Here is a 27503-nt window from a genome sequence, read left to right on the forward strand (position 1 = left end):
TATCTTCCATTTGTGAAGGAGAGCTCTTGGACTTGAAGCCAGCCCAGCAGCTATAAAGTGTCTGCAGCAAATTCCAGGTGAGCAGCGCCCAAGGGACGCTGCTGCAGCTCAGGGGTGAGGCTGAGGGCTCAGCGTGGCCACAGCTGAGCTGCCCCGAGTTCGCTGCCTCACCTGAGGGCCCGGCGCAGCCGCCGGAGCCGAGGCACGAGCCCTGCGCGCAGCCCCGGCCGGGCTCGGCGCCGGGCAGCGCCGGAAAGCTTCAAGCGCCGAGCGCGGGCCCAGCCCGGCCCCCCTGGCTCTGGAGCCGAACCCGGCAGAACCGAACCGCTCCGGCTCGGCCGCCCCGCTTTTTCCGAGCCGAAGGGCAGCACAGGAGGCGGCCGGCGGAGTTTGAGGCCCCGCCGGCCGCGGGGGCCCGGCCGGGACCGTCCCCTCACGGGATCAGCCCCCGGGCAGAGCGCGGTGCCGACAGCGCCGAGACCGCGGGTTCGATCCCGGGTGGGCCATTCACTTACGGCTGGACTTGATGGTCTCTGTGGGTCCTTCCCTACTCGGAACATCCTGTGATCCTGATGGATTCCTGCCCCAGCCACCGCCCTATGCCAGCAGCACTTTGTTTCTTAACGTTCCCCTTTTTTTTTTTTTTTTTTTTTTGTCTTTTATTCTTTTTTTTAGACAAGACCACAGTTTTCAATATGAGCAAGAAAGTCAAAGTTCAGAGGAAGAGCATCCTCAGGTCTGGTCTCTTGTCAGCCCCACCTGGAGAACTCTGGCCTACCCAAAATGCTGTCACTGCCCTTGCATTCATTTTACAGCAGTAACTGCTAAAAATTATACTCTGGTCCCATGTTCCACACGTTCAGTTTCACACACAAAACCATACAGCCTGGAACATCCGCAGGTTCACTTTCTAGAACTGGTTTCCACCATCTCATGCTAAACAAGGATTAAAACAGCAGTGGGTGATAGGTAGGCACAGATTCTGCACGTGGCAGAGCCTGTTTGCAGTTTGTGCCGTGGGCATGGGACTGTGCTCCAAAGCAGAACTGTGATCGCTGCCAACAGAGCCATAAAGGTGTTCAGTGAGATGGGAGAGCGGCATCTCAATCACGGCTGATGAGGCTGAGGTTCTCCATTCCAGCCCTGCCTCAGCATGCCAAGGAAGCAGAAACCCACAGGTTCCATACAGGTTTTATAACAGGAAAAATGAGAATGTTTCAACAGCCTGCAAAGCTGTGACCAGCTGGACTATGGCAGACTGTAAGTGTGTAATAAATGGACTACACTGCTACCAAATTTTCCTCCAAGGAACAATGAGAATGTTAATTACTACTGTGCAATCCTTTATACTATTCAAATTATTTTAAAAGTAAGATTTTTGGTAGACTTCACCAAGATGAATATTGGAAACAGGTTAGTGTAAACACTCCTATTAAAAAAAAAAAAAAAATCCTTCCCTCCAGTTCCACCTGATTGTGCTGAAATTTAATTTGGGAGGTTTTGATGGTGAAATGGTATCTGGCATGAGATGTGTCTGACTAGAGAGAAACACACCTTCTTATCTTGATATGATTTCCTCCACTTTCTTCATTTTCAGTACAAAAATGCAGACTGGCTCTATGTTGACTTAAATGTAGCATTTTGGGTTGCACAGATAAGTGAGTGACCCGTTAGGTCAATTAAATGCAAACACCAATGCAATTTCAAGTTCAATACTTTGTTTCCTCTGGCAACAGAAAGAGAACACTAAGCATGTAAACAGTTACATCATGTTGCCTAAAATGTGTGGCACTAGGAGAGAAACATGCATCATACAGATTTCTGGCTTACTAGAACATACAAAAAGACAAAAACAAAACCAACCAAACAAACAAACAAAAAAAACCCCACAAAACCAAAACCCAAAACAACCAAAAAACCACCACAACCCCCAAAAACCAGAGATGTCACAAAGTACAAATGCTCATCTAAATCTAGGAGAAAAGTGTGTAAGGCTATTTATCAAAGACTGATGCTCTGTGAAAATACATTAAAGCAAAGCATAAGTTACTTTCAAAAGGCAATGCACATTGTAAGCATCTCTTTTATTGTAATATAAAGAAGCATACATCATTCAGTTCTTTAAAGTACAACTCAAATTGTACACTAACAAAAAAAGATCAATTCAGACATCCATGAACATGTCAACAACAGAATTCATTACATTTTGCTCTGCTTGTATTGCACTTGGAATGATTTAGAAGTAAGGCACAGTAAAAACAAAGTCATTTAGTGCTTCTACAGCAGATGTCTTTTTTTTTAACACGTGCTACATGACGTAAAAGTACTTCTAGCTTATGTATATACACACAGGGGAAAAAGAAAAAAGCATGCACTAGAGAATTCAGATTTCAACATATCTTGCTGTTTCATAATATACAAATAAAGTAGTTTAAAGATGTAAACAAATTGCATGCACATAAACTAGAGCAAAATCTTTAATACAGTATCTGAAAGCTATTATGCTTAAATAAAAAAATATAACTTATTAGAACTCAGGTTTATGTGCCATTTTTGTCCTGTAGAGATTAAAAATTGGGGGCAGGGTGGGAAGAGAGGATTTTTCTGGTTTTGCCATTGGTTTTATTTTTTTGCTTTACCCACTGGCAGCAGTACACTGGTAAGAAGGTCAAATATGGCTTTTGCAAAACAATGTCTAATGAAAACACGAAAAAGCACAATTGGTTCAGGATCCAGCATCCTGATATTTTCCGGTCAAGAACAAAACAAAACAAAAATCAATATGATCTACGCTTTGAACTGGGTAAGCCATGCATTCCAAAAGACCTTTCTAAAGGCATTTAAACTCTACAAGAATGAGACACTTTGTCAAGTGTAAACTCTTAAAAACTAAACACAAAATAATCTGAATGACTCAAGCATCGTTTTCCACTTCAAATGCTACTGAGTAAGTTTCTCCCGTGGCTGCAGTAGCTGAAGTGCACTGGACTGTCTTCAGAATTAACTGCATGCCATGAGCGGCGTTGCTTCTTTTTACACAGGCACATTAGAAATTAAGTAAATTAACTGCACAATTTCTGGTTTCACTTTATCTTTGGCATAGGAGACGCCATTTTTCAAATTAAAAAGGACATGCACCATGCTGCATTCCAACATGTTATGCTGAAAAGGCACATTTGTTGCTGCCTGGGTGGCAAGGGAAGACTTCTTATTTTGCAAAAGGCACGGTGTTGAGTGCAACATCCTTTCCTCATCCTCCAGAGTGTTCAGTTAGACCAGGTACAATTGTACACAGCGGCTCCCCAGGAGCTGTCCATTTCTCTCAGCCACTGCTTGCTTAGCTAGATCCAGACTTGGAAAAGTCACCAACGCCTCGCCACTGGGCTGGCCACTGAAGTTGTAAAGCATGAGGATGGAATCTGCTTGGAGCTGCAATGGTACAAGAAAAAAGAAAACAACAAAAATAAAAAACAAACAAAAAAACCCACAAAAACAAAAACACAAAACCAAAAAAAAACAAACCAAAAAAAAAAAACCAAAAAAAAAAAACAAAAAAAAAAAAACAAACCACTATTAAGACCAGAGACAAAACCTGGAAATGCAGTTGCAGTTTTTAATGCATCTGGCTCACTCCACTCCTGTGTCCATGGTAAAAATATTCTGGATGTTAAGAATGGGAAGGAGAAGGAATCAAAGATTAAAGGAAATTCAGCTTTTAGCTTGGCAAACAGCAGCAGCTCTTATTCTGCTGGAGTACTGAATATAGTGATATAGACATAATTCTGTGCAAAAATTTTGCTTGAGAAGCAATTGAGATTAAAAATTGATAAAAGGAGAGAGTTAGTTGTTAATAGGAGGTGAATGGAGCAAGAAATCCAGGCATGAATAATTCTTGTACTATGTGGACTACTGGTCAAGTGACAAAGGCTATTAAGGCATGTCAATAGTCACACACAAAGTTTAAAAAAAACCCAACACACATGCAAAAAATAAAAGAGCTGTATGAGTTCTGTGCTGGGAGAATGAGCTGAACTCAACACAGGTATACAGTGCAAGGAAGATTTTTCAGAAAAATTAAGTAAAATTTGGTGCAAAACTGAATTAAATAAATATTTATTGTAATTTTAATAAGGCTAAGAAGAATCAGGTTAGCAGATGGGATTATTTAGTCACTGGAGTTTATTTACTTTTGAGGGCATTTGCCCTTAAAAAGTCTTAAAAGGCAGTTCCAAATTGCTGAGTCCAAAGCAGACATTACAGTAAGCCCTATTGTACCCCATCCATTTTCCATAAGATGCAGTAAATTCTTCCAAGCTGAGTTTGGAACTCTTGGTTGATGGATAGAAATTAATCTCAGTGAAGTTTCAAAATGAGAGACTGAAGGATCAAAAGCTTAGCATACAAGGTTAGTTGTTTTTTGAAAAACAGCATCAGACAAAAGCAATGCTGGAAAACCAACTAGTTTTATGAATATTAATTCAAGTTAAGTTCATGTGACATATGTTCTCTTGAGTTTATAAAAGGTTAAAATATTTAAGTGTTTAATTTCTGTAGAACTTGTGTGTGTCTGGTATACTACAGAAACAGCAGACTTCTCAGTTACTACCACTAGCATTTCATTCATGTATCATATCATATATCAGCTTTACATTCAAACATATGAAAATAAATCAAGTGCATGCCAGAGCTTCACTCACCCAAACACTGAGCAGGCAGTAAAAATACTCTTAAAATATAAGCAACAGCACACTTTAAAAACCAAAAGCATGCATAAAACAGTTAGTGCAAACTTTCTATCATTTCTTTTCAGAGGACTAAAGTTAGTCAAGAAATAGCATGCAGAAAAAAATTGAAAAAGAGATAAAAAACATCATCTCTAAAGCCCACTTCTAGTTTGGAAGCAATCTTGGTTTATTTCAGAGTAACCCTCTCTCCAAGAGAAAGCTGTACACAACTTGGCTTGAGCTGCAAATCTGAGCTAAAAGATGCTCTGCTCTAAACCAGCTCTTTGCTGTTAATCCATATGGGATCAACTCATTTACCATCAGTCCAGAATAGAACTTTAGTATTTCAGCTCAGAGTCAGCTGAAAACACACATGGAACACAGTCAGACCTCTGAGCACAGAGGAGAGCTTTAAAAACATAGTTTAAACAGCAATATTGGTGTAATACCAATGCAGGGATCTGGAAATTCATGTTATAAGAGCTGCATAGAAAGCCAGCAGAGAAATCTACACATTCTGCAAACAACATAATTAAAAGAGCTAAATGAACCCCTTTAGTTTCATTTTAAGACATACTGGGTTTAAGTTCTTATTTATAGATAATTCTAGAGAAATAGATTTTCTGTATGTATGTGTGTGTTTTAAAATTAGATTAAGATTCACACAAATCTTTTTCCTGGATTTTTTTTTTTACTCTCTAACAGTGGTACCTGTATAATACTACTTTGTACCACTTAGAATTCAGACTGAGCTACTCCACGAATTAGTCAGACTGTTTCCATGTCATACTTCATAGAAACCAACTGCTGATCTGGTTTTCCAGTTAATCACCAGACCATGCAGTCCATCTGCTCCCTACAGATCCAACATGAGAAAACAACTAATTTGAAAACAACTGAGTTGATGGTTGTTAGTGAAAGTACATTTGTCTGTGAAAGCAATTCTCTCAATCACAGTATGTGATTGCCATTTTTAAACTGAAAGGTCGTTCTGTCTTTTTCTTAAGGAAAAAGAAAATGTACTAACTAATCAGTAGCATTTTGAATGGAATACAGTAGTATTGTGGTATCACATACTCCACATAGGCCATAACAAAATTTCTCTAAGAATTATGTATAAGTGCCAAAGTTGCAGGGAAATTTACTGTTAGCAAATCTAGTTGGTTGCATTAGAAAGTCACTATATCCAAAAAAACCTCTTCTGGAAAAACTGATGTAATAGTTCACATTGCACTGGGGAGATCAAGAAGGAGAGATATTAATCTCAAGCCATTTATATGGTACAGAAAAGACACAGCCAGAGGTCTGGGGGTTTTCACACACATATTTATGTGTGCTTTCTAGCAATATCAGGAGGGGAAAAAAAATCATCTTCTACCACTCTACTAAAAGGAAAATACTGGACCGAAAGGTTCACATGAGATACAAGCATTACAAACTCTTCTGGAAGTTGAACACACCATCTGAGCAGAACCAGGCAATCACACTACCTCCACCACTGCTGCCCCATCAGCTACAGATCACAGGCAGCCCACTTCCTTGGGTTAGTTGATTTTTGAAGCAGGAAGACTAACACCAGGATCCCAATGCAAGCTACTAAGGGGAAAAGCCACAAGCAAAGATCTCTGTAGCACCAAACCCTTCTTTCCCTTCCCATTCACCTCTGGAGAGCCAGGCTCTGCCAGTCACATCTTACCTTCTTCAGAAGTTACAAAGAGTTACAAACAGACCCACTCTTTCGGTGCTTGTAACACACTCCTGGCTTGATCGCTCAGCTGAATTAGGCCATTGTAGTCATCAGGTGCATACTACAGTACAAGTGTGACATGGGACAATCAGCAAGAGAAGGAACACTCTGGCACAGCAAGCCACACAGACCACCATTTGCAACCACAATTAAGAGCATCAGCTATAACAACTGGCAGGAGACAGAGAATTGGATAGAAACTACTTTGATGTAAGATAAAAAATACATTTGTTGTATTGCTAGTTGTAGAAATAAAGTAAATGCTTGTGGGCAATGTTCTAAATTGTGTATTTGAACTGCTCCTTATCAAGGAAGGGAAATAGCTCAGACCATGAAGTTCTCCTTTTTTCCTTCTACTCATGAGATGGCAGCACCAGGTAACCAAACTCAAATTTTCATAGGCACAATCACGAACCCAGTGATGGCTCTCACTGGGACAGATGAGCATCTTCCAGCCTGCACACTGCACCCTGAGGTGGGGGATCAGAATAATTGTATGGATCTCAGTCAGATCTTTTATGCACTCATGGGAATGAAGGGCAGCTTCTCTAGGGTAGGGTGACAAACACTTGAGCTGCAGATAATACTTGTATTCCACAGATTACACCAATGTAATGAAAGAAAATCAATGCCCCAGCATGAATGCATTCACAAGGTAAAATAGCATTTATGCTAGTGCAGTGTATTTCTACATTGGAAAATGAAATAACCTACACAGTGTAACTGCATCACAACAGATTTGTAGAAGTAATATATTAAAATAAAAATAGTGACTATTCAGAACAGTCACACCAACAAATTAGAACAAAAACCTCATACATGAATAAGATCTAAGAATTATTTGAGATCCTGAATATGAACAGTAATCACTCATACTACTGGCCTGGTACAAATATGACACATATAGTCAGAAAATACATCTTGAAGAATATGAAACATTGCTCTTAGCACATAATCTTTCCAAATCACATATCCTGGAAAGGGACTGAGCATTCTTAAACAGGTTACAAAGACTACTTGAGTGGTTCCTGTAATCGAGAAGACAAGAGTGTTTATCATAACCTGAGTTGTAGAATATTTTTTTGGTGTCTAGAAGAGTTTCCTGTCTCCCCCCAGACAGACTAATACTAATGGTTTTGCACTAAGACTTTAGATGATTGCCAAATGCACACAATGTAGATACACTGTGCTGCCTTCCCTTTGATATTTCTATGACACAAAAAGTCTCCTGCCAGCTTAGGGAGAAAAGGGCATTATATTTGGGCATACAGAACATGTATCCATCCAAAGGGAAGTTGAAAAGAAAAACACCAACCATCTTGTACACACCTTTCACAGAAAACAATAACCAAGAGCCCAGAGAACACAAAAGCAAAGAACCCCCCAGAATTTTACTACTGAATTCTAGCCACATCTAAACCCATGCCATTAAGTAAAAGACAAATATAAGAAGTATTTTCTAGATAGTCTCTGCCAGGGCAACCAGACCGTGCAAATATTAGATTTATGAGTTCCCAGACCTGCCCTTGAAACAAATCTACAAAATGCAAGTTTACTCTTTGAAAGGAATGTCTCAAGATAGTACATACTTTAGATTATCAGTAGATGTACAGTAGGCAAAGTTCTACAGCCTTACTCTTGTAAGGGACAGTATTTAATAAGTTACACTTGGAATGGAATAAACAATGTAGAAAATATGAAAATTGGAAAAATATCCTGTACAGAGTTGTCAGAGCTTAGGCAAACACCTAAAGAAAGTGAGAAAGAAAGAAGAAAAATAAATTCATGAAAACACCTAGAAACAGAAGTCGCATCTAATCATAAGGACAGGTAAGAGACTGCAGGAAATTAAAACAGAAGCTGTAGAACAGTAAATTCTTCAAATAAAATGAAAGTTACCCTAACTTGCCTGAGTAAGCACATGATTGTGAATCTTTCTGATTCTGTCTGTATTTCAGAACCCATAAGAACAAAACAAGAACATCCAACCACACAGGACCAAACCAAGGGTAAACTGGTTAATAAAGATGTAATACACTATAGTCCCTCCTTGAATTTGCTTTTTCTTCATCCTATTTTATTTCTTTGTTCTTCTCTTGCTGAGAGAAATATGGGACTGTCTTCCCCTCACAGACTGTGCACAGATTTAACCAGGTCACTAACCAGTAAATCATTGATTTCCATTTCATTTTTGCAGTTCCTGCAGTGAATTTTCAAAGCTCAGTCTAAAAACAGCACATACAAAGCAATCTAGAGAAAATAACCCACTGCTTAAAAAAACACAAACCCAGCATTGAAACTGGAAAGTATATTTAGACACACTCCAACTGGGAAAAAACAGGAGCAAATGATAAAACATCATAGGCAAAATGGCCACTTAAGGCAGCTGTAATTCTTGCCCAAACTGCCCATAAAATTTATCACAGAACAGTTCCCAAAGGGAACTCTCAGACTCTGGAAAAAAGTCTAGCTAGACTAAGCCTGGAATTTAGAATCAGGTTTGATGGTAGGTAACTGCAACCTTTAGCACAAGAGTCAGGAGAAATACCCTAAATTGGCTTTGCCCCTAGAAGCACATCAATTGTACCATAAGACTGCCAATACACAAATACCTGAGTGCTCTGTGGAAGCACCTGAACCTCCTGTGTATCAGAGGCTGAAACAGGTAATGCCTATTCAAAAAATACAGAGGTGCCACTTCAGTCTCTTGCTTCAAGCGTGGGAGGCAACAAACTGTAACCAGTCATTTACTGGTCCCAGTCTCACAGATGCTTTCTCCACACAGGCAACATTTCCAGGTGGGAGATAAATTTAGGAATAAGGCAAAACAAGCAATGTGCTCTATTCTGAGAGTGTGGGGGTGAGCATGGAATACCGTTTGTATTGCCAGAAGACTTCCAACCCCAGGAAGTGGGAATTCTTCCTCTACCACTTCCCTTTTCTCTTCCCTTGTCAGAGGGTGCCATGCCTATGACTGGTACACAGATGAGGTACCCCTCTCAGACTGCAGAGAATCAGATTTCAAAAGGATCCCAAAGGAAATAGAGAATATTTCCATGTTTAAGCACACATTTCAGAGAAAAAGCTCCTAATCCCTAAAAAATCAGCAACAATGAAGTCTGTTGTCCTGATAGAGAAATGTGGTTAGTACCCTTGGAATTTAGCCATCCATCCACTTCCATTCACTTCCTTATTACTGTTTTAACCACAATTCACCCTCCTCCCCTTCACCAGCAAGCCTTAAATTCTGTGTCTCTGAAGCCTTGGAGGATTAATATACTGCAAAAGCTCTTTATAGCTGCAGACAAAAGACACTTAAGCCTGGTACAGGTTTAAAGAATACTATTTATTTTACACTTTTCTTATGTAGAAACATGTACACTAAAAAGTCCTTACATTCCATCCCAGACTTTATCAGCAAACTCAGGGGCCTTTTAAAAAGTTCAGATGATGACTATGGCCCCTAAATCTTAGTCATCTTCTAGTTTCTATTTTTTTTTAAACTATTATACTTACACACAACCTACCTAAATAGCAAGTCTGCTTCCTAAGGACTAATCCACAGGGTCTTTTTCAGGCAGGCTTGAGTTCACTTCACATTCACGCCAACCTCCAAGAAATTGGGCAAGTGCTACTGAAAGGAAGCTGAATCCTAGCCAAGACAACAGCTGTGAACTAGTTTTTGGTCAGCTAAGACCACAGGCACAGCTAATTTGCACCTGCTTTTACATGAACCTAACGGTTCTTGTCATGATACCAACCCTGCCATTATTTGCATTCTCATTTTAAAAAAATATTGAAAAACCACACACCAACAAAAACCATTCCCCCCCCCCTCCAAAACCCAAACCAAACAACCAACCAAACCAAACCACAACAGAAAAAAGAAAACTGAAAGAGAACCCCAACCCCAAAAGAGTCAGTATTTGGAAACTAAAATATTTTGCATTGATTCACTTAGTGGCTAAATAGTAAAACCCATTAAGTATTTAGCCACTAAATAAAGAAAAATAAAAAGTCTTTAGTGAAAAATTTTGTTTTGCTATGCACCAACTTCACATAAATCCATCACAACTACTACCCCTCTTCAATCATTATTTACTGGAGTTCTCTCACTGCTTCTGCAGCTGTACAGAGGGATGGCCTGAAGTAACACTGAGGAGTTTTGCTGTATTTACATTTGCACCACTTCTTCCTCAGACTTTACCCCATGATATGAAATATGAGTTATTTTTCTGAATTCCTGCAGAGTCTCCTCACAATCCTGTCCATAGATCCCTTACTTCAACATAATGCCCAGAGACCAGGATCTGCTGAGCAGCTGGTGAATGTCATGGTGAGGGTTTTGTTGTTGTTTTGGTTATTTTGAGTTTTGTTGTTTTTTCAGTGGGGTTTTAGTTGGCTTGGGTTTTGTGGTTGTTTTTAGCTATCTTTCAGCTATGTATCCGGTGTATAATTGTACTCAAATCAATGACCCTACTGCTTTATAGTACAACTAAAAAGCAGTTTAATGTGAATTACTGAATCAGAGAGTACTAATATTAGCTCTTTTGAGGATTACAATACACTACAATATTATACAGAAAGGTGATGGGGAAAATTGCCCTGATATACTATTAAAATTCTTCCTGAGTTTTTCAATTGCTTAATCCAAGTTTCAATAAATACATGCAAGCTGGAAGGAATTTTCACCAATAAAAACAAGAAAACAGAGCTACAGGAAGAAACTGAGCTGCTGAAACACTAAACAAGAGGCTAATACTAATAAAATAAAATGAAAACTAAAATGCTGATCTGCAGACTTTTAAATTATTTGTTTTTAGAAGCATGTACTGATGTTGAGACCAGCTTGTTGAAGCCCATGATATCTCTAAAGAGGCAGGTCTGGTATGAAAAGTGCTTTCACTTAAGTAGCAACATGTGCACACATGCAATATACAGAGCCCATGAAGCTTGAAGGAAAAATCCAGAGGAGAATAAAGCAAGAACTAAAACTTAAACCCTGTTCCTTCCAGACAAGGACACACAAAGACAAAAATCACCCTTCAATCTCAGCATCTCCAATCTAGTTCCCAGAATACCAACACTGAAATCCATTGAATACCAACATCAATTAGCTGAACAGAGATTAAAACCATGCCCAAACCACTGATGATGATTAAGGGCTCACTTTATGAACGAGCAGAAGCATCGTGCAATAAATCCTTGGGCAGCAGCAGAAAATGAGAAAACAATGTGAAGAAAGGGGAGGAAAAAAGAAAAACATGATTAGTTATTGCTCCAGAGATGCAATATTGTCCCATTACAGTAAGTCACCATCTCTTTTTCCCTTGAAGAAATGAATGAGTATAAAATTAGCATTACCACATGCAGGATTCCAAGAACAATTCAAAAGAATTCCTGGCTTCTTTATAAGATTTTGAACCTGATCTCATTTGGACAACATCTTCTAAAGCAATCAAAGAAGTGACCAATTTAATAACAGTAACTGATGATCACAGGAGATTGCAGCAGCAGAAGATAGGTTTCACCTTGTGGCAGAATTTCTGATCCTATAACCATTTAATTGTGCAATACAAACACCAGGAATTGCTCCCCAAATGCAGAAACGAGGAGAAGGGCAAACTGAGCACGAGACACAAAGTCCAGGTTCACTAAACTGAAGATTTAACAAAAGGCAGAGGTGCTAGAGGTGGTCACTGTTCCATGCAAGGACAGGTTCAGGTCACATTTTTCAAAGTTGCAGTTACACTTCTAGCTAAATTTCAATTTAGCAAAGAAGCTTCCACACTTACGGTTTTAAAACCGTATTAAAACATCCACCATCTATCTACCAAAACCCCCAGCCAGGAGAAAACAACTAAAGGCAAAATATTGATGGCTAAACAATAGGATGAATGTTTATTACTTGTCTGGGTATCATGAAAGCCACAAATAACTGAACTTGGTTTGAACTTTGGAAATATCTGTGGAAGAAAAAGCCCTAAAATACAACAACATGCAGTTTCTTTTTACTATTTGTCAAAATTCACCACATTTTTTACGTGACAGTCTTTTTCAGCTGAAAAATTGAGTATGCAAAACTGCTTTCAAAACATAAATGTAACGTTCAAAGAGAAGACACAACAGGTAGAGCACTGCATCTTCCAAATACTCAAAACTTGGAACATACACATTTAAACATCTGTTCTCAGTCTACATTCATTTGCACACCAGATATCTGGCTCAACAAATTAAAGCTCATTGTCCTCTAAGAATCTAAAGGTTAGAAAAAAAAGAAATAAAGAAAGAAAACATACCATGCCTGAATGTTTCCCATTACCTCTTGCAATATCACTGTTATCCCAGAATGTTGAAGGACAAACATGCAAAGATTATTGCCTTTTGACACAAATCCCCTGATCACTTGCAGTAGTTTGAGAGCCACAAAGAGGATTTTAGGTCAGGGCTTCCAAGCAGTAGCCAAAAGGGCAGAGTTGGTAGCTGTGTTAAGTGCTGTTACCCACAGGAGTTAAATACTCACCAGAACATACCATATTCAATTATCTTTCCTTTTAGCCAATAGGTCATGACAAATCATGGATATAGATACAGTATCCTCTGAGACAAAAGGCAGAAGACATCAAATAAGGGCTGCTGGAAAACAGTGTTTGTAGCTGGTGTCTTTTTTTTTTTTTTTTAACTTATCAAGAAGATAAGTTTCTGTTTGCTCACCTGAGAGCATTCCATCAGTCCATACAGACTGACACTACCTATAGTACATTTGCTGTCAATATGGACAGCATGGATAATACGGATTTCCTTTAGTTTGCAATGTAATACAGCTTTAATGAAAGATGTTCCTGCCTGTAACCAAAATAATTAGCAATTGAAGCAGTGTTTGACCAAGACATCTGTGTCTCTCCTTTTGCAAGTCACCACACCCAGCTCACAGCTCTCTGTATTAGAAATCTGCAAAGTTTCAGCTTTGAAGGTCCAACACTGACCCTACCAAAAGGCTCCCACCACCAAGTGGCCAGGACTGAAAACTTTTGGCAGCCCACACTTTCCTGTGGCAGCCCCACTCACACTGGGGCTCTGAGGTCTTCAAACTCAAACCCCAAACCCAGACACCAAATCACTGCTTCCAGATCAGGATTTATTTAATAAGAAGTAAGGCAAATCATGTGTTACTCTTCAGTCTGCCAGTTAAATATACAACATGCAGCTTGCACATTTGTTTGGCAGTTTCCAAAAGAACTTGCTTGCTCAGTTTGGCCTCCACTGATCAATGCTCAAAGGTCCAAATACGATCTCAAGGAGAGGGCTGCATACTAACCTGGTACCCTTGGAAGAAACTGAGTATCTCCTTCATTCCTGTGTTATATGGCAAGCCCTGCATCCGGACTAAGGCTCCAGGCTGGGGCAGGATTGGAGTGTGGGTGGCAGTGGCAGCAGCTGCCACAGCTCCTGGAGGAGCTGCAATGTACCCCACCGTGGTAGGAGATACTGGAGGACTGAAAGAGAGAGAGGGAGCAAAATTGTTACCAAAACCAATAACTGGTTCTACTACTCAGAATAGGCAAAGAGGAAACTGAAAATTCAGATTTGAAAAATAATCCAAATACCACAGAAAAACAAAGAGTCCTGATGTGGATTGTTTTTTGGACTTTCTTAATTTCTCTTCAGCATCTCATGATCTATTTATAGAGAAGGGAGGGAAGGGAAAACAGCTAACATTTGCAGTTAAAGACATAAGGAGTGGCATTTGTTATTTCACAGGGGAGTAGAAAAAGTAGCTGCAGATGACTTGTTTTAAGATCGTTAATAAAAACACAAAGAAATAAAGGAGAGGGGTGTGCCACAGTATGAAAAGGAGGAAAACACCCAAATCTGGCATTTCTGAGCCACAAAATAGTGAGTAATTAGCATCTCCTTCTCTGGTCAGGGCCCATTTAGCAAATTACCAGATACTCAAGCTAACAAGCATCACATAAGCCTAGGAGCTATCAGTGAACAAGCTATTTCCCCACAGCTCCGGTACCAGACTTCAGTGACTCATGCTGATACCATCTATGGGAAGGGAAAAGGTGGAGATTTGCTTTGCTTTCACATGTAAAAATATTCTTTGAACCTCAGGTCTCACTGATGTACAAAATCAAACCGAGTACACACCTATGATGAGTCTTTTAGCATGAAAACTGTATTGTAAGTAAAAGAACAAACTAAGAGGTGAGGGTAGAGGTGTGGATTGACACAGCTTCTCTTCTGGACAAGACATAGAACTGCCTTGATGACATTGCCTCAGTGCCAAAAAATACCCTTTTTGGCCAACATTATCACAAGATTCAAGCAAAACCTACAGAGGAGATGAACCCCTGTACAAAGTCACAGAGAAAGAGTTAAAATGGTTTCTGCTTCTGTTGCTGAACATTAAGTTCCCAGGACTACCTACACTAGAAGTACAAATTTAAGAGCTGTTCACAGGTGACCACACAGTCACCCACTGCACTGGGATGAAAGGTCAAGAGGAGCAGTGAAATCTCGGGGTTACCTGGGATAGTAAGCTGTGTAGTTCATGTAAAGCTGAGCAGCCTGGGCTGGGTAGTAGGTAACAGTTGGAGGAGCAGCTGCAGAGGCCTGGGGCGTCCTGGTGGATGGCAAGAGGGCTTGTGGCTGGTAAAGGGCTGCAGCCTCTGCTGGGATCACAGCTGCTGTTTGGAAAGCAGCATAAGCTGGTGGAGAAAGACCTAAAACCAAACAAGGACACAGCAACAAAAAGCAATCAGAATGGAGAAGTCTCAGATGAGTAACTCCTCTCCTACAGCAATGTGATTAAAACCATCTGGGCATGATTGATGAACACTTGAGCAAAGACTGCTCTCTAGCCTCTCCCCTGGAGACCTTTGCAACATTGCCACGAATAACAACCAGGGCATTTGGAATGAGTAATTCCTAAAAGTTCACAGCTCCTAGATCTGAGCAGCCTTGTCTATATGTAAATGGAAAGTAGGGAACTTCAGAGTTAATAAAAGAAAGCATAAAGCCATGTGCATAGAGAAAGCAGGCGTGCACACCAACACACCCTGGTGTTTTCTAACAGAAGTCGTACTCTGTGGGACAAAAGCACCATAATAGTGCTTGGGCATCCATAACTACTGACCATGAGACTTCATGTATAAGCTTCCTGTGACTTCAAAGACTATTTTTAGGATATAGCAAATAGAAGGGAGAATACCCCACTAGATCACTAGTCTGATGCATTTTGATGAACAATACCTGATTTGTACAAGAATAATAAACTTGGCTTGGTGTGCAGTCAAATTGGTTTTATATACTATATTTGGCAGCTTTTTACTGTTTTGCAAATACACATCAGTATCTGCTTTGTGATTTGGTGTGAGATTAATTAGACCAGTACAGTAAAATTCCATTATAGCTCCTCAGTAAGGTTCACTGTAATCTTAAAATAAAAAAATTAAAATCCATCCAACTTCACCACTCTACGGTTGGTTAGTTTTTCATCCCAGTGGGTGTTTTCCTTCAAAAATAAGCCCAAAGAGTACCTTCTCAATGCTCTGAGGCAAGATAGCAAGAGCACTCATCGGCAGCTGGAATATAGAACTTCTCCCCATTTTAAAAATCCCTCTCATTCCAAGTAGGTTTCACTACAGGCAAGTCTACTGCAGAGCTCAGAAGAACAGTACACCCATAAAAAGCAAAGTATGCAACAATTTCACTGGCAAGGCCTTGCTGCCCTCTATTCACCACCGAAAATACAATAAAAATGCCTCTGATCAGTCCCATTATTGCCCAAAGGGAACAATTCCAATCTTAGCATGTACACAGATGGATGATTATTGATCATGGCAAAACCCGAGTCAAAAGGTGAAAGGCCACAAAGCTTCAGCACCTACCACATATCAGCCTTTAGCAGCAGAGAGCAGAAGAATTGGAGACTTACATGGTAACTTACATGGCGGTGGGGATAAGCCACTACGATTTAAAGTGCCACCCATTAAAACAAAGTTCATCTCCTCTCCAGAACACTGGAATACTTCCACGTAACGGTCCTTCATCATTTTTTTGTGACATTTTTGAGCCACCATAAAGGCTTTGTCAGCAGATTTCATTTGGATAAAAGCATCACCTGATGGTCGTCCCTAGGGGAGGTGGGAAAAGTAATTATAGGTCAATCTGCTATGAAATCACCCAGATCACAAGAAATGCAGAAAGGATTAAGATCAAACATCTACTGAAAGCCTGTATCGTTACTCCTTTTCTGGCATGAGTGACTCACAACTCAACAATTCTATTTAGGAGCAGAAAAATCAAGACTCACGCAACAAGTGTCCAGTTAACACAATGCTACTTCAGTCCTCTGCAGAAAGAAACAGAATCATGTAGCATGGAAAAAAATGGAGGTCTCTCATCCAAAAGCTGTTCAAAGCAGGACTAACTTTCATTTTACGTCAGGCCACTCATGGCCTTCTCCACTTGAAATCTGAGCATCTCCAGGGGTGAAGGCTCCATATCACCTCTGGGAACCTGTTCAGGTGCTTAGCTAATTTCTCATTGTGATTTTATTTTTTCCCTTTTCTATCAGCTGGAATGGGTTTGGTTTTTTTTTTTTGGTTTTTTTGTTTGTTTGTTTGTTTGTTTGGGTTTTTTTATGTAGTTTATTTACATTGTCTCTTATTCTTTTGCTGTGAAGCTCTAGGAAGAGTCTGGCTTTGTCTTCCCCACAACTACTTCCAAGGTAATAGTAAAACAGCATAAAGTTCCAGATCCTTTAGTAAAGTCCATAGCTACATTGGAAGTTGATTTGCAGGTCTGATTTTCTGCAATACGACAGGTATACCTGTCTGTATAAAATACAAAAAACTTCCTTAACCAAAAAAATATACACACATAAAAAACCCCTAAACAAATATAGTAGATCTCTCATTTGTTTTCTTTAATACCTAAGTATTTCTCATTAAGAACTTACTTTTAACACAAGACAAGAAAGAAAATATATTTCTATCATCACATCATTAAAATATACCCAAACCACAATTTTTAATTATCAACTCTCTTTAAAGCATGAGCAACTGCTCAGTTAGAAAAACACAAAGACCACCCAAACACCACAGCAGGAACCCTGAAGCTGACAGAGAAGCTATGCCATCTAAAGGAGACATTTCTGTTGGGTATCTCCAGCCTCTGGCTGAAAGCAGCCTGCAGGATAATGTTATCATTCAAAGAACAAGCTTCACCTTCCCCAGGCTGATGCATATATACATACAGAGAGAGAAAATCAAGGGTGTATGCAAAAGAGGATGAGAACTGAGGCAAAGACAGACAAAGAGAACATTGTATTTTCCCAAGGTTGGAGAAGACTAAAGCCAAGATCAGGTAAGCTGCCCTGACTTCTAACCTGTTAAATCACTGCAAAGTTACTCCTCCCATGCAAAAATGCTGTTACCTGCTGATTAAGGACCATGTGAACTCCATGGGGCTTGATATCCCCCGTGGCATCTCCCATAAATTCCAAGATGTCATCAATGCCAGCAGTGTAAGGAAGACCTCTGAGCCGGACACAGTCGCGGATGCTGCCCGTGGCAATGGTGTATGGTGGGGGTATGACTGGAATGATGGGAGTTGGAAGAGTTGGAATAAGAGGTGTTGACATGTATCGATTAAGTACCTGTTGGCAAAAAAACCCACAGCAATGCAGATTTACAATCATCTGTCTGAGCACAGAGCAGTTCTCACAATATTATTTCCAAGAAACCCTTCTTTTGCCAAATTGTTGCAGCTAGTTTCCTGTTGGCCATTTGAAAGTTTTAAACTCAGAAAAGTAGAGGGGAAGGCTAACAAATTCCATTTTCCAGACCCCAAAAACAGACTTTTCTCATGTCAATATAAAAAAAGTTAAAAGCCAATTACTGTTCATAGTATCTCAATACGGAACATCTGAAATCACATGTGTGCTAATAAACCAGTATTGCCACGTACAGTTCTTAGTTAAATCAGGGTAAATTAAAAACAGTCATTTTAAAAGAACTGGGACCTGAAAGCTAGTAAGTAAAAGCACTAATTCTAATTATTCTAAAACCTGATTGGTTAAGTGAGGGTGCTTATTTGTTTAACCCCAGTGCTCATCTCCAAGTACAGACGTTCTGAGGAAAAAATAAAAATTAAAGATAAGAATATAGGAGACTTTGATCTCAACATTTTCTCTTGGTTCATTTCCAAATGATAAAAAGAACACATGATATGTGTTGGGGCTTACTGCTGAGAACCATTTTTAGTGATGATTATCACAAATAAACACATTCTACTGAAAGAGGTACTAAAAAACAGGTTACAAAGCTTTAGTTTTGTTAAAAGTGATTTGGCTGAGGGAGTTTGTTTCTAGAATCTCCTTGTTATGCATTTCAGGACAGAAATGCCTCTCAGTTGAGCAGAGAATATTGCAATTACTTTGTACTAGCACTAAATAGATGAGAGCTGGCTTTAATTTTTGTAATTATTCAAACAAGTAGCCTGTAATTTCCTAAGAAATAATCTCTTGCCCTAGCAGCAAAAAAGTTCGGGTGTTAGCCTAGACAGCTGTCATAGAGGAAGAAGTAATGACATATTGGTAGAATATAAATTATATCCAGGTCACCCCTAAAAAAACTGGAAGCACAGAAGTTGGTTGCTGTGACAGAGTGATTTTGTTTCTTAGGGGATTTTGCTTCCTTATCTCTCAGGAGGGGAGTTGTGGAGGAGGGGGAAATGCCACTTCCCAATCTGCACAGCACACAGATTCTTGGCTGTTGTAATATCCATATCACAGCAGTGGCAATGATCTACAAGGGTGGATATTCTTTCTCTTGCCCCATCCCTTCTACAGAAAGACTTCACCTATCACATAAGTTGCACAGTAACTGTATTACACTTTTATAGCCAGTGGTTATGCAAAGACCAGACCAAATCTAATAGTGGTTCCCTCTGGAGCCACCAGTCTAGAAATAGTCTGTGTCAGGAAGAAAAATACAATATGTGATAGGGACAAGTTTCATAGGGACAAGCTGCTGGTGACAAAATAAAATGGTTTTACCAGTTTAAGAAGGTAATGATAGGAATTGATGAAAGATAGGGAAAAAAGGAAATATATTACCTCAGGGAAAAAAAAAATTACTTCCTTTCAAAAAAATCAGATATGTCCTCTTAATTCTTGGCTTCCAAGAAAGCAGTTGCTCATTTCATGCATCCAGATTTGGATTTAATATTAGAAATTCTGTACATGGAGACTAGCATTTAAAGACAATATTGCAGATTTTCAAGAAGCATTACTACAATACTATCAATCTACTATATTTTTAGAATTATTTTTGTGATTTCAGTCAGCCTTTAATGAGAAGAAAATTATGCAATGATTTTTACTTTATAGTCTGAAGGATGGTAAAAAAAATAAACACCCAAGCAGTGGCAGCTTAAAAAAAAAACCAAAACAAACACCCCCTCCCCAAACAAACAAAGCAAAAACAGTGCTGTATAATTTTCCATGCCCATTAGGAAACATGTATTGGCCTTTCTTGACATTTTTCATATAATAAATGTTAATGGTGGTCTACAACATATTTGTGTGCAAGTGTTAGAAGAAATTTTCAACTGTTCAGTTTTGAGTCTCACAACCAATAGTTACAACCTGTTGGACCTCTGCTGCTGTGCTCCTGAAGAGTTCAATGTAACGTTTTCCAAGTATTTCTTTGTGCTTTTTAAGTGCATTCTGTGCATATTCTTCACAGGAAAATAACACAAATGCATCTCCTGTGGGCCTGCCATCTGGGTACTTGACAAAGAGAAGTCCCTCTTTTCCTCCTGTGACTGGGCACTCTGACCCCAGGAAACCCAAGACATCTTCCTGAGTAGCAGTGAATGGAAGGCCTCTCATCCTGATGATAACTTGATTCTCCTTGGATAAGAACTGGGCCACTTCATTGGAGGTGCCTGGTAGAGAGATAACAGCACATGGTCAGCCAAGATGGTCAATGGTCAGTGCTGGGCACCCAGTTCCAGGGGTGCAGCTGCAGCAGCAAAGTATTAAGGAAGAATGCAGTAGGTGAACAGCCAGCAACAAACCCAGACAAGGCCCAAAACACCACTAACTCTCAGCCATCTATTTAGAGGGGAAAACCTCTTAACCTGCAAGTGCTTCATATTTTAATGAAATTGGAGCAAAGATGAGATTAGTGTGAATTGATACAAGACACACAGATGCTTCCACTGCAAAGGCTGGTCTTCCTCCCAAGAAGGAGGGAAATTTGTGAGCATCACAGCTCAAATGCTCATAGTTCAGTTTCAACCACATGAAAACAGAAATTGACTGGGTCAAACATTCTTGGAAGGCAAAACAGGAAAAGCTACTTCATTATCCATTTGCATCCTCAGTCAAGAAAAAAAAAAGAACTAGAAGAACATTCTTATGAACTTAAGTAATCACATTGAACTCCAGCATCACTTACCTCCTGCAATTTTTAAGAATTCTTCCCCAGTTGCTTTGTAAACCTTGAAAGAAAGAACAAAAAGATCCACATAAAAATCAGAATGTTCACACACACTTTCACAAGCAAGAAAATTTTGGTTTGGTACTTTGAGCAAAACAGAAGTGCAGTTTGGTTTTAAATGAGAGCATGCCTAAAATATTCAGGTTTCTCTCCAAAGATTTGTTTCAAGTCACAATTTTTTACCTCAATGTATCTGCTACCCATGTGATGCTTGTGCCTTTCCAAGGCAAGGTCTCTCTGTTCAGAATTGACAAACCGAACCAAAGCCTCCCCATTTCTTCTTCCTTGAGAATTCAGACAAAGAGCCACACCACCTCTGGAAGTTAAAGCCAACAAATATAAGCTTAGTCAGAATCTTTAATATATTTAATAAATAATTGTGTAAGAACAGTAAAGGAATCAGACTTTAACATGAAGATTACAGATTGAAAAAGAAATTGCCACTATCCACAATTTAATTTTTGTTGTAACACAATTATACTTTAAAATCTGCTTCACTGAGATCATGCATCTCATGTTGTTCACCACTTTCTCAATTCCCATAAAGATGCAAGTTTGTCTTTCCTGTTATCTCAGAGATGCACATTTGAACTTCTTCATCACTCTAAATAAAAAAAAATATCTATTTTCTCAGTGTAGGAGATGTGGAATATATATTATATATATTATCACTTATATATATATATAAGTGACATGTATTCTAAATAAACTCACTTTCTTCATATATATGTATACACATAAATCTATACATAGTTACACACATGAATCATATGAAAATTTATTCCAAACAGTACTTCAAAGTTTCTGAATGTGGCCTGTTTAGGAGATATAGGAAAATAATAAATTGACACAAAATTAAAGCTTTTTTCATGTCTTGGCCACTGCTTTGATTAATGCAATAGGAGTTTCTTCCTTTTGATACTAGCAATGAATGAATGTATATTGGTTTTCAATTGGTAAGTCTCTTTTCTTCTTCACACATTTCAAAACTTTTTCTTGCACCCCTAAGGATGGTAAACCTGTTCAGCTGTCATGGCCACAGTGTGGGAAAGGGTCCAGTGGGGAAAGACTGAAGGACTCCAGTGGGGAGAGTGGGGGATGTGTGTAAAACAAATATTAAAGGAACTTGGTATTAAAGGCAAGTGATAAAGCAAGGCAAATTCTCCTTATCTTACTTGGCAATGTTGAGTCCTTTGAAAAATCGAGCGATATCCTGGTCTGAAGACTGCCATGGCAAACCTCTGGCACGTATTACTGTCTCACTGTCCACAGTTTCAGATTTACTACTGCACAGAAAGAAAAAAGAAGAAAAAGTAAGCTTTAATCCAGGTTTTCCAATATTTTATCAAACTTCAGATTGCAACTAATTGAATTGTAAATTGGGAGCATATTTTCTGTTGAGACTCTCCTGTCCCCATTATTCCTTTCAATAAAGAAAGGGAAGATAACTTGGATAATTCCTTTATATCCACAACACTGTAGATGCACAATGTTGTCACCACATTGGAATTCCTTAAATAAAAAAATAGGACAACTGCCTCAATGTAAAGTAATGAGGAACTGAATTAATTTTATTTGAAAGATCTAGCAATCCAAGCAACACAAATTACTTGTACCTAAGATATTTCAGTCTGGTCACTGAAGTGCATTTGTAAAGAATGAGCCATCCTGTTCCTTCATCCCTAAAGCCAACACCCAATTTAGCATGTAAAATCACTTTAGGAAGCACCACACAGCTCAGCTCATGTAGGGTGCACTGGCCATCAGCCCTGTTGACTTAGGGAAAGTTCACAAATATTTCTTCACCCTGGGTAAGATAAGCCAGCCTCGCTGCCATGCAAAACAGAAGCAAGAGAACAAAGAGCATTTAACTTGCAGTGACTTTAAAGAGATGGACTAAAGTACAGCATTCAGCATGCCAGCCACAGTCTGGCTGCACTGGAGTGACTGCTGAGTACACTGGGCTGTTCTCAGGAGCCAGCCTGCTCTCACATGACCATGGGGAAATATCCACAAGCTTTCCTTGCTGTACGCAAGACTCATCTTTGTTTGTAAACAACCGTGACAAAGGCACTTACCAAGGACCCGTTTCATACTTGTGTTTCACAGTTTCAGGCTCAGTAAATATGTGATCTGTGACAAAACAGGAAGTTTAAATATAACCAGAGTCAGAGATTAGTTAAGAATGACAGCACCACTGCCAATTCTTTCAGTAAAGAAGGATTTCAGCATTTATAAATAGTTAACTTACTACAACCTTCTGAAAGCATGCTGAAAATGATAGCCACCATGGTCTTCACTTGCCACACGCCAAAATCCTCCTCTGCTTCATCTGTCCCTAAGCCTAGATCTAAACAGGTGGTTATAGAAAATAACAGACTTGCACAATCCTTTGTAAACAAGTCATAAGGCTTTCCTGATATTAACACAGAACTAATAATCAAATCTACTGGTCTTAGCAGGGACATGTGGCTATTAGACATGTTACTCTGCTCATAAACTGGTTTATATTCACTTCAACAGACAACAGTTTGAAAACTATTGAGGGCTTACATAATTTCAGAGTTAACAGTCCAAAAAAGGAAAAGCTGAGTAAGTTCCTATCACTTTAAACATAACTGAACTTTAATCCCATTCAGATGGGCCCCAATAATCCTTCTAATTTGAATTGAGATTTAGAGTATTGTGTGGGTTTTGTTTTTGCTTCATTTTAAACTCGGTGTAGTCAGGATCATGCAAGATAACTATTATCTGCAAACAGGGGAAACCTGCAGGCTAGCTAGTGCTGAAAAAGCCCACTGACAGCTCAGCTTTTCCTTTAAGATCAAGTACCAATGCAAGTGATGCTTTTCTTTGGCAGATTTACTAAATATGATTTAGAAATCAACTAGATTCAATTTGGGGGGAAAAAAAATTACAAGCAGAGCCACTCCCCCGACACACACTTAAGTAGACACTCCTTTCACTTTATGTGTGAGTTTATAAAACCCACATCTAAATTTATTTTTCTAAACTCTGTTACAATCAGAGATGAAACTCAAGGAAGCTTAACTGATTGTGGTATATAAGCTGCAGCAAAAGGATACATTCTGCCATGGTCTTGATAGTCTGATCTTTCACGGCGGCTGAACTAGGGTAGCAAGTGTGGAATTCTTTGCGCAGATCATAAAAGGAATAGAAGCAGTCTGACAACAAGAAGTTCTACAAGGAAGGCAAAAATGTTTGTTTTGTACATGCTATGCCTTTAAATTTCAATAAATACTTTTGAACTGAATGAGACACTCTCAGAAATCACGTAGTTCCACGTCACCAGCTTGTTGGTACTGGAGCAGTTTGGTTCCTTTGCTACACAGTTCAAATTCCATAACTCTGTAGAAATGGATCTCTACATGAACAAAGTCAAATAGCCTCTGGGAGTCAGACCTATGCAAACAGCTGGAGAGGATGGCTGGGAAAAATATTTTAAAATATCTATGTTTTACTGCTAAACTTCCATTTTTGACACTATTTTATCTTTTGCAGCTACACTGAAAAGCAGATTTGTACCAAACTGTGATGACAAATTTTAAATAAATATTGCCACAGATTACAAAATCTCTACCAGCAACTTTCAGAAATAAACCCTACAACTGGCCAGCTCCTTCCATTTTTGTGGGGCTCCTGCAGACCTTGCTAAGCCAGCAAACTCAGGAGCCACCACCTTGCACAAAGGCAAGGTTCTCCTCCCCATGCGTGACAGGGTGCTCTAAACCCTCCAGGAGCTTGGAGCAGAAACTGCTGCTTCATGTGGGAGTAGCAAACAAGATGCAGCTCTGCTTCCCTCTGAATAAATGCAGATGGGGAACCACTGCCAGGCCACATCACCACCTGTGTGCTTACCCTGCACAGGACACTGGTTTAACACAAGCCTAAGCAAAGCAATTGTTCTCCATCACTTCTGCTGAGGTTTGATCAGTATCTCTGTTTCCACTCCACACACAGAATTCAAAGTACTTGTATTGCTTCTGTCTCTATCCTGTTTTTCCTAATTTTCCTCTTCTTTAAGCTCATCTGGGAGTCCAAATAGTGCGTCTGACTTTCAAGAGCAAGCGCCTAAAATAACTACTCAGGGCTCAGTCAGGGAGGGGATCATCTTCAATAGTCTTGGGACACTCTAGTTCCCAGGTGGAATTGTATCACTCCCCTCCCAGCACTGTCTCTCTGCACCAGCTCTGATCTTGTACCTTCTTGGATGTTTCCGGGTGGAGAACTTGTCGGATGAGTAACTGGCCATCACTGCAGAGCGTGTAAGAGCTCCTTCCAAGTACTTTCAAATCATTGGATACCAGCTGACTAAACTGGAAAAAGAAGCAAAAAATTTCATTGTACTGACTGGTAATTTCATGTACTTGCCATTTCTTCAGCACTTTTTTTTAGGGAGATAAAGTAATTCACTATTTTGTAAAAGTTTTTGAAAAAACATGATGGAGAACAGACATGGGCTCCTGATTAAAGTAAGCAAATAAACTGTATGCACTTGTGGAATAGAAAGCAAGAATACCCAGAATATAGTAAAAAGACTAATTAGGAAGATATGGCAGAACTATGAGTTCATATGCAAAGTGATCATATTATATTGGTAATGTAAAAAATCTGGACTAACTATAATTTAAGTTATTAAATATTTGAAAGAACTTTGAAGATAAATCACAATATTGATTTTGCAATACCCTTTCTTCACCTATAGCACCTTTGACTTTGATTATGTCCTTAATAATTATTTTTAACTTCAAAATCAAAAAACTCTACCCATCAGGATTTAATAATGTTTCAACAGTAATATATTAAGAAAAGCCAAACAAATAGTGATCTAATACTTTCAAAAGTAAAATTATAATCAAGTCACGTCCAAGCTAATAAAGTTCTTGGTAGAGATGAAGTGTTATGAATACTAGATTAAAAAAAATTATTCCCAGCTCTAGGATGGCTAACCCCCAGGAGATTAATTCTCAAGAGGAAAGGGCTCCAGCTGTCTTGTTCAACATTATTTTCCATCCTTAGATAAGTTTCCAGCCTTTTATTACTCTATACCAATGTTAAATTCCTAGCTCCTAATAAGTCAGCTAGCATATTATAGTACCTACCTGTATCATATCAGTAAGCAGTAGCTTGTTAACTAATTTTCAAGGGGACAAATGTAATTATTTTAAGCTTCCCTCTTGATGCTACTCCCTCCCAGGAAATCATCACCTCACAAACAAAGCAATAATTACAATCATGATGCAGTAGCCACCCACTGCTCTCAGCAACAGCTTTTAACTCCAAAACAACCACCCCAAAAGCAAATTACAAGTTGACCTGAGACTCACACAATATCTTTGTGCTGTCTTTTAACCTGTGTATGGGGAGAAAAGAGAGTTGGTTTGTTTTATCATAACACATGTGACACTACATCATTACAGTCTCTGCTCAGGAAAGATGATGTCCTAATGACCTGATCCCACAGCTACACAGAACTCACAGTGTGAACAAGTGTTGCAGCACCTGCAGCCTAAAGGTAAGGCTCCACAAGGGGAAAAACGTGTACTGAACATGATTTAGAAGGAGCAGAGACATGATTACCCAGGCTTTATTTCAAAATAACCGCTCAAACCAACCCAGGCCCTTTTCTAGGCTTGGGCAGCTGACCAGAGTTCCACTACCATTTTGAGTTCAGAATCCTGTAGTAGTGGGTCCTACACATCAAAGCATGGAACTGAGGGGCAGAGCTGGGGAAGGAGGGGCACTCAGCTCAGCACCTTGTGTTGAGTTGCTTCATTTGCAGATATATTTACAGATACAGGTATGAACATATCCATAAAGTGAAGTTTTTTAAAAGCAGAGAACATATTTGAAACTTTAAGAAGGGTGAATATCCCCCCAAAACAAAAACCTTTATAATGCAATTCTCTGCACACTACCAAAACACACAGAAAGAACTAACACACCACACACAGACAAAATAACTAACTGAAAATCAACCAGCTTGCAGATTCACAAAGCAGGTTTCCTCCCAATTGCTCGTACAGGTTGTGGTCCTACCACAAGCTGAAGTCTTGAAGAACCTGAGGCTTTAAAGCCAGTTATTGTTCAAAGATTATTTAAAGTCAGAAAATTGAGATCTCAGAGTGCTCAAAATACCTCAGTTGATGTGTAAACATCAGAAAAAGAAGAAAATTCCAGTGGACTCTAGAGGAACCACTTCAGAAAAGTAGTTCTGTGGACGGCCACAGTCACAGACCAACAACAAATATTCTCACCACAATAACACACATGAGGAGAATTGCCTCCTTCCTAAATGCAGCAACTTATTAGTTTTTGTTTGTTTGTTTTTTTTGGGTTTTTTTTGTTTTTTTTTTTTTTTTAACTAATGGGAACAGTAAAGAGCAAATATTTGTAAAAAGGGGTTGGAAATGGCAATAGGAATCAGCCTCCAGAGGAGGTGCACAGGGATTCTTGCCAAAAGGAAGCAGAGTCTTACTGATGAACAGCAAT

The 27503-nt window shown here is 39.3% G+C and overlaps 1 protein-coding gene across 5 annotated transcripts in view; it reads right to left on the reverse strand.

The window, feature by feature from the left end:
- Window positions 1-2065: 2065 nt before the first annotated feature.
- Window positions 2066-27503, reverse strand: part of ESRP2 (epithelial splicing regulatory protein 2) — a 42885-nt gene continuing 17447 nt past the window's right edge. The window contains exons 4-17 of one of the 5 annotated variants that reach the window (XM_053987619.1): window positions 25214-25327; window positions 24077-24191; window positions 23242-23340; window positions 23069-23123; window positions 22166-22276; window positions 21174-21306; window positions 20949-20991; window positions 20132-20433; window positions 17918-18139; window positions 16427-16613; window positions 15005-15200; window positions 13790-13967; window positions 6421-6532; window positions 3346-3429 (exon numbers count right to left, since the gene is read on the reverse strand). In XM_053987619.1, coding sequence (XP_053843594.1) covers window positions 6443-6532; window positions 13790-13967; window positions 15005-15200; window positions 16427-16613; window positions 17918-18139; window positions 20132-20433; window positions 20949-20991; window positions 21174-21306; window positions 22166-22276; window positions 23069-23123; window positions 23242-23340; window positions 24077-24191; window positions 25214-25327 — 1845 coding nt within the window. In that variant the 3' untranslated portion in view covers window positions 3346-3429; window positions 6421-6442. Of the gene's footprint in view, window positions 3430-6420; window positions 6533-13789; window positions 13968-15004; window positions 15201-16414; window positions 16614-17917; window positions 18140-20131; window positions 20434-20948; window positions 20992-21173; window positions 21307-22165; window positions 22277-23068; window positions 23124-23241; window positions 23341-24076; window positions 24192-25213; window positions 25328-27503 lie in introns of all 5 variants that reach the window. The other 4 variants (XM_053987618.1, XM_053987616.1, XM_053987617.1 and 1 more) reach the window with 4 other exon arrangements.

This window comes from Vidua macroura, chromosome 11 (assembly GCF_024509145.1).
Source record: "Vidua macroura isolate BioBank_ID:100142 chromosome 11, ASM2450914v1, whole genome shotgun sequence".
Classification (NCBI taxonomy): domain Eukaryota; kingdom Metazoa; phylum Chordata; class Aves; order Passeriformes; family Viduidae; genus Vidua; species Vidua macroura.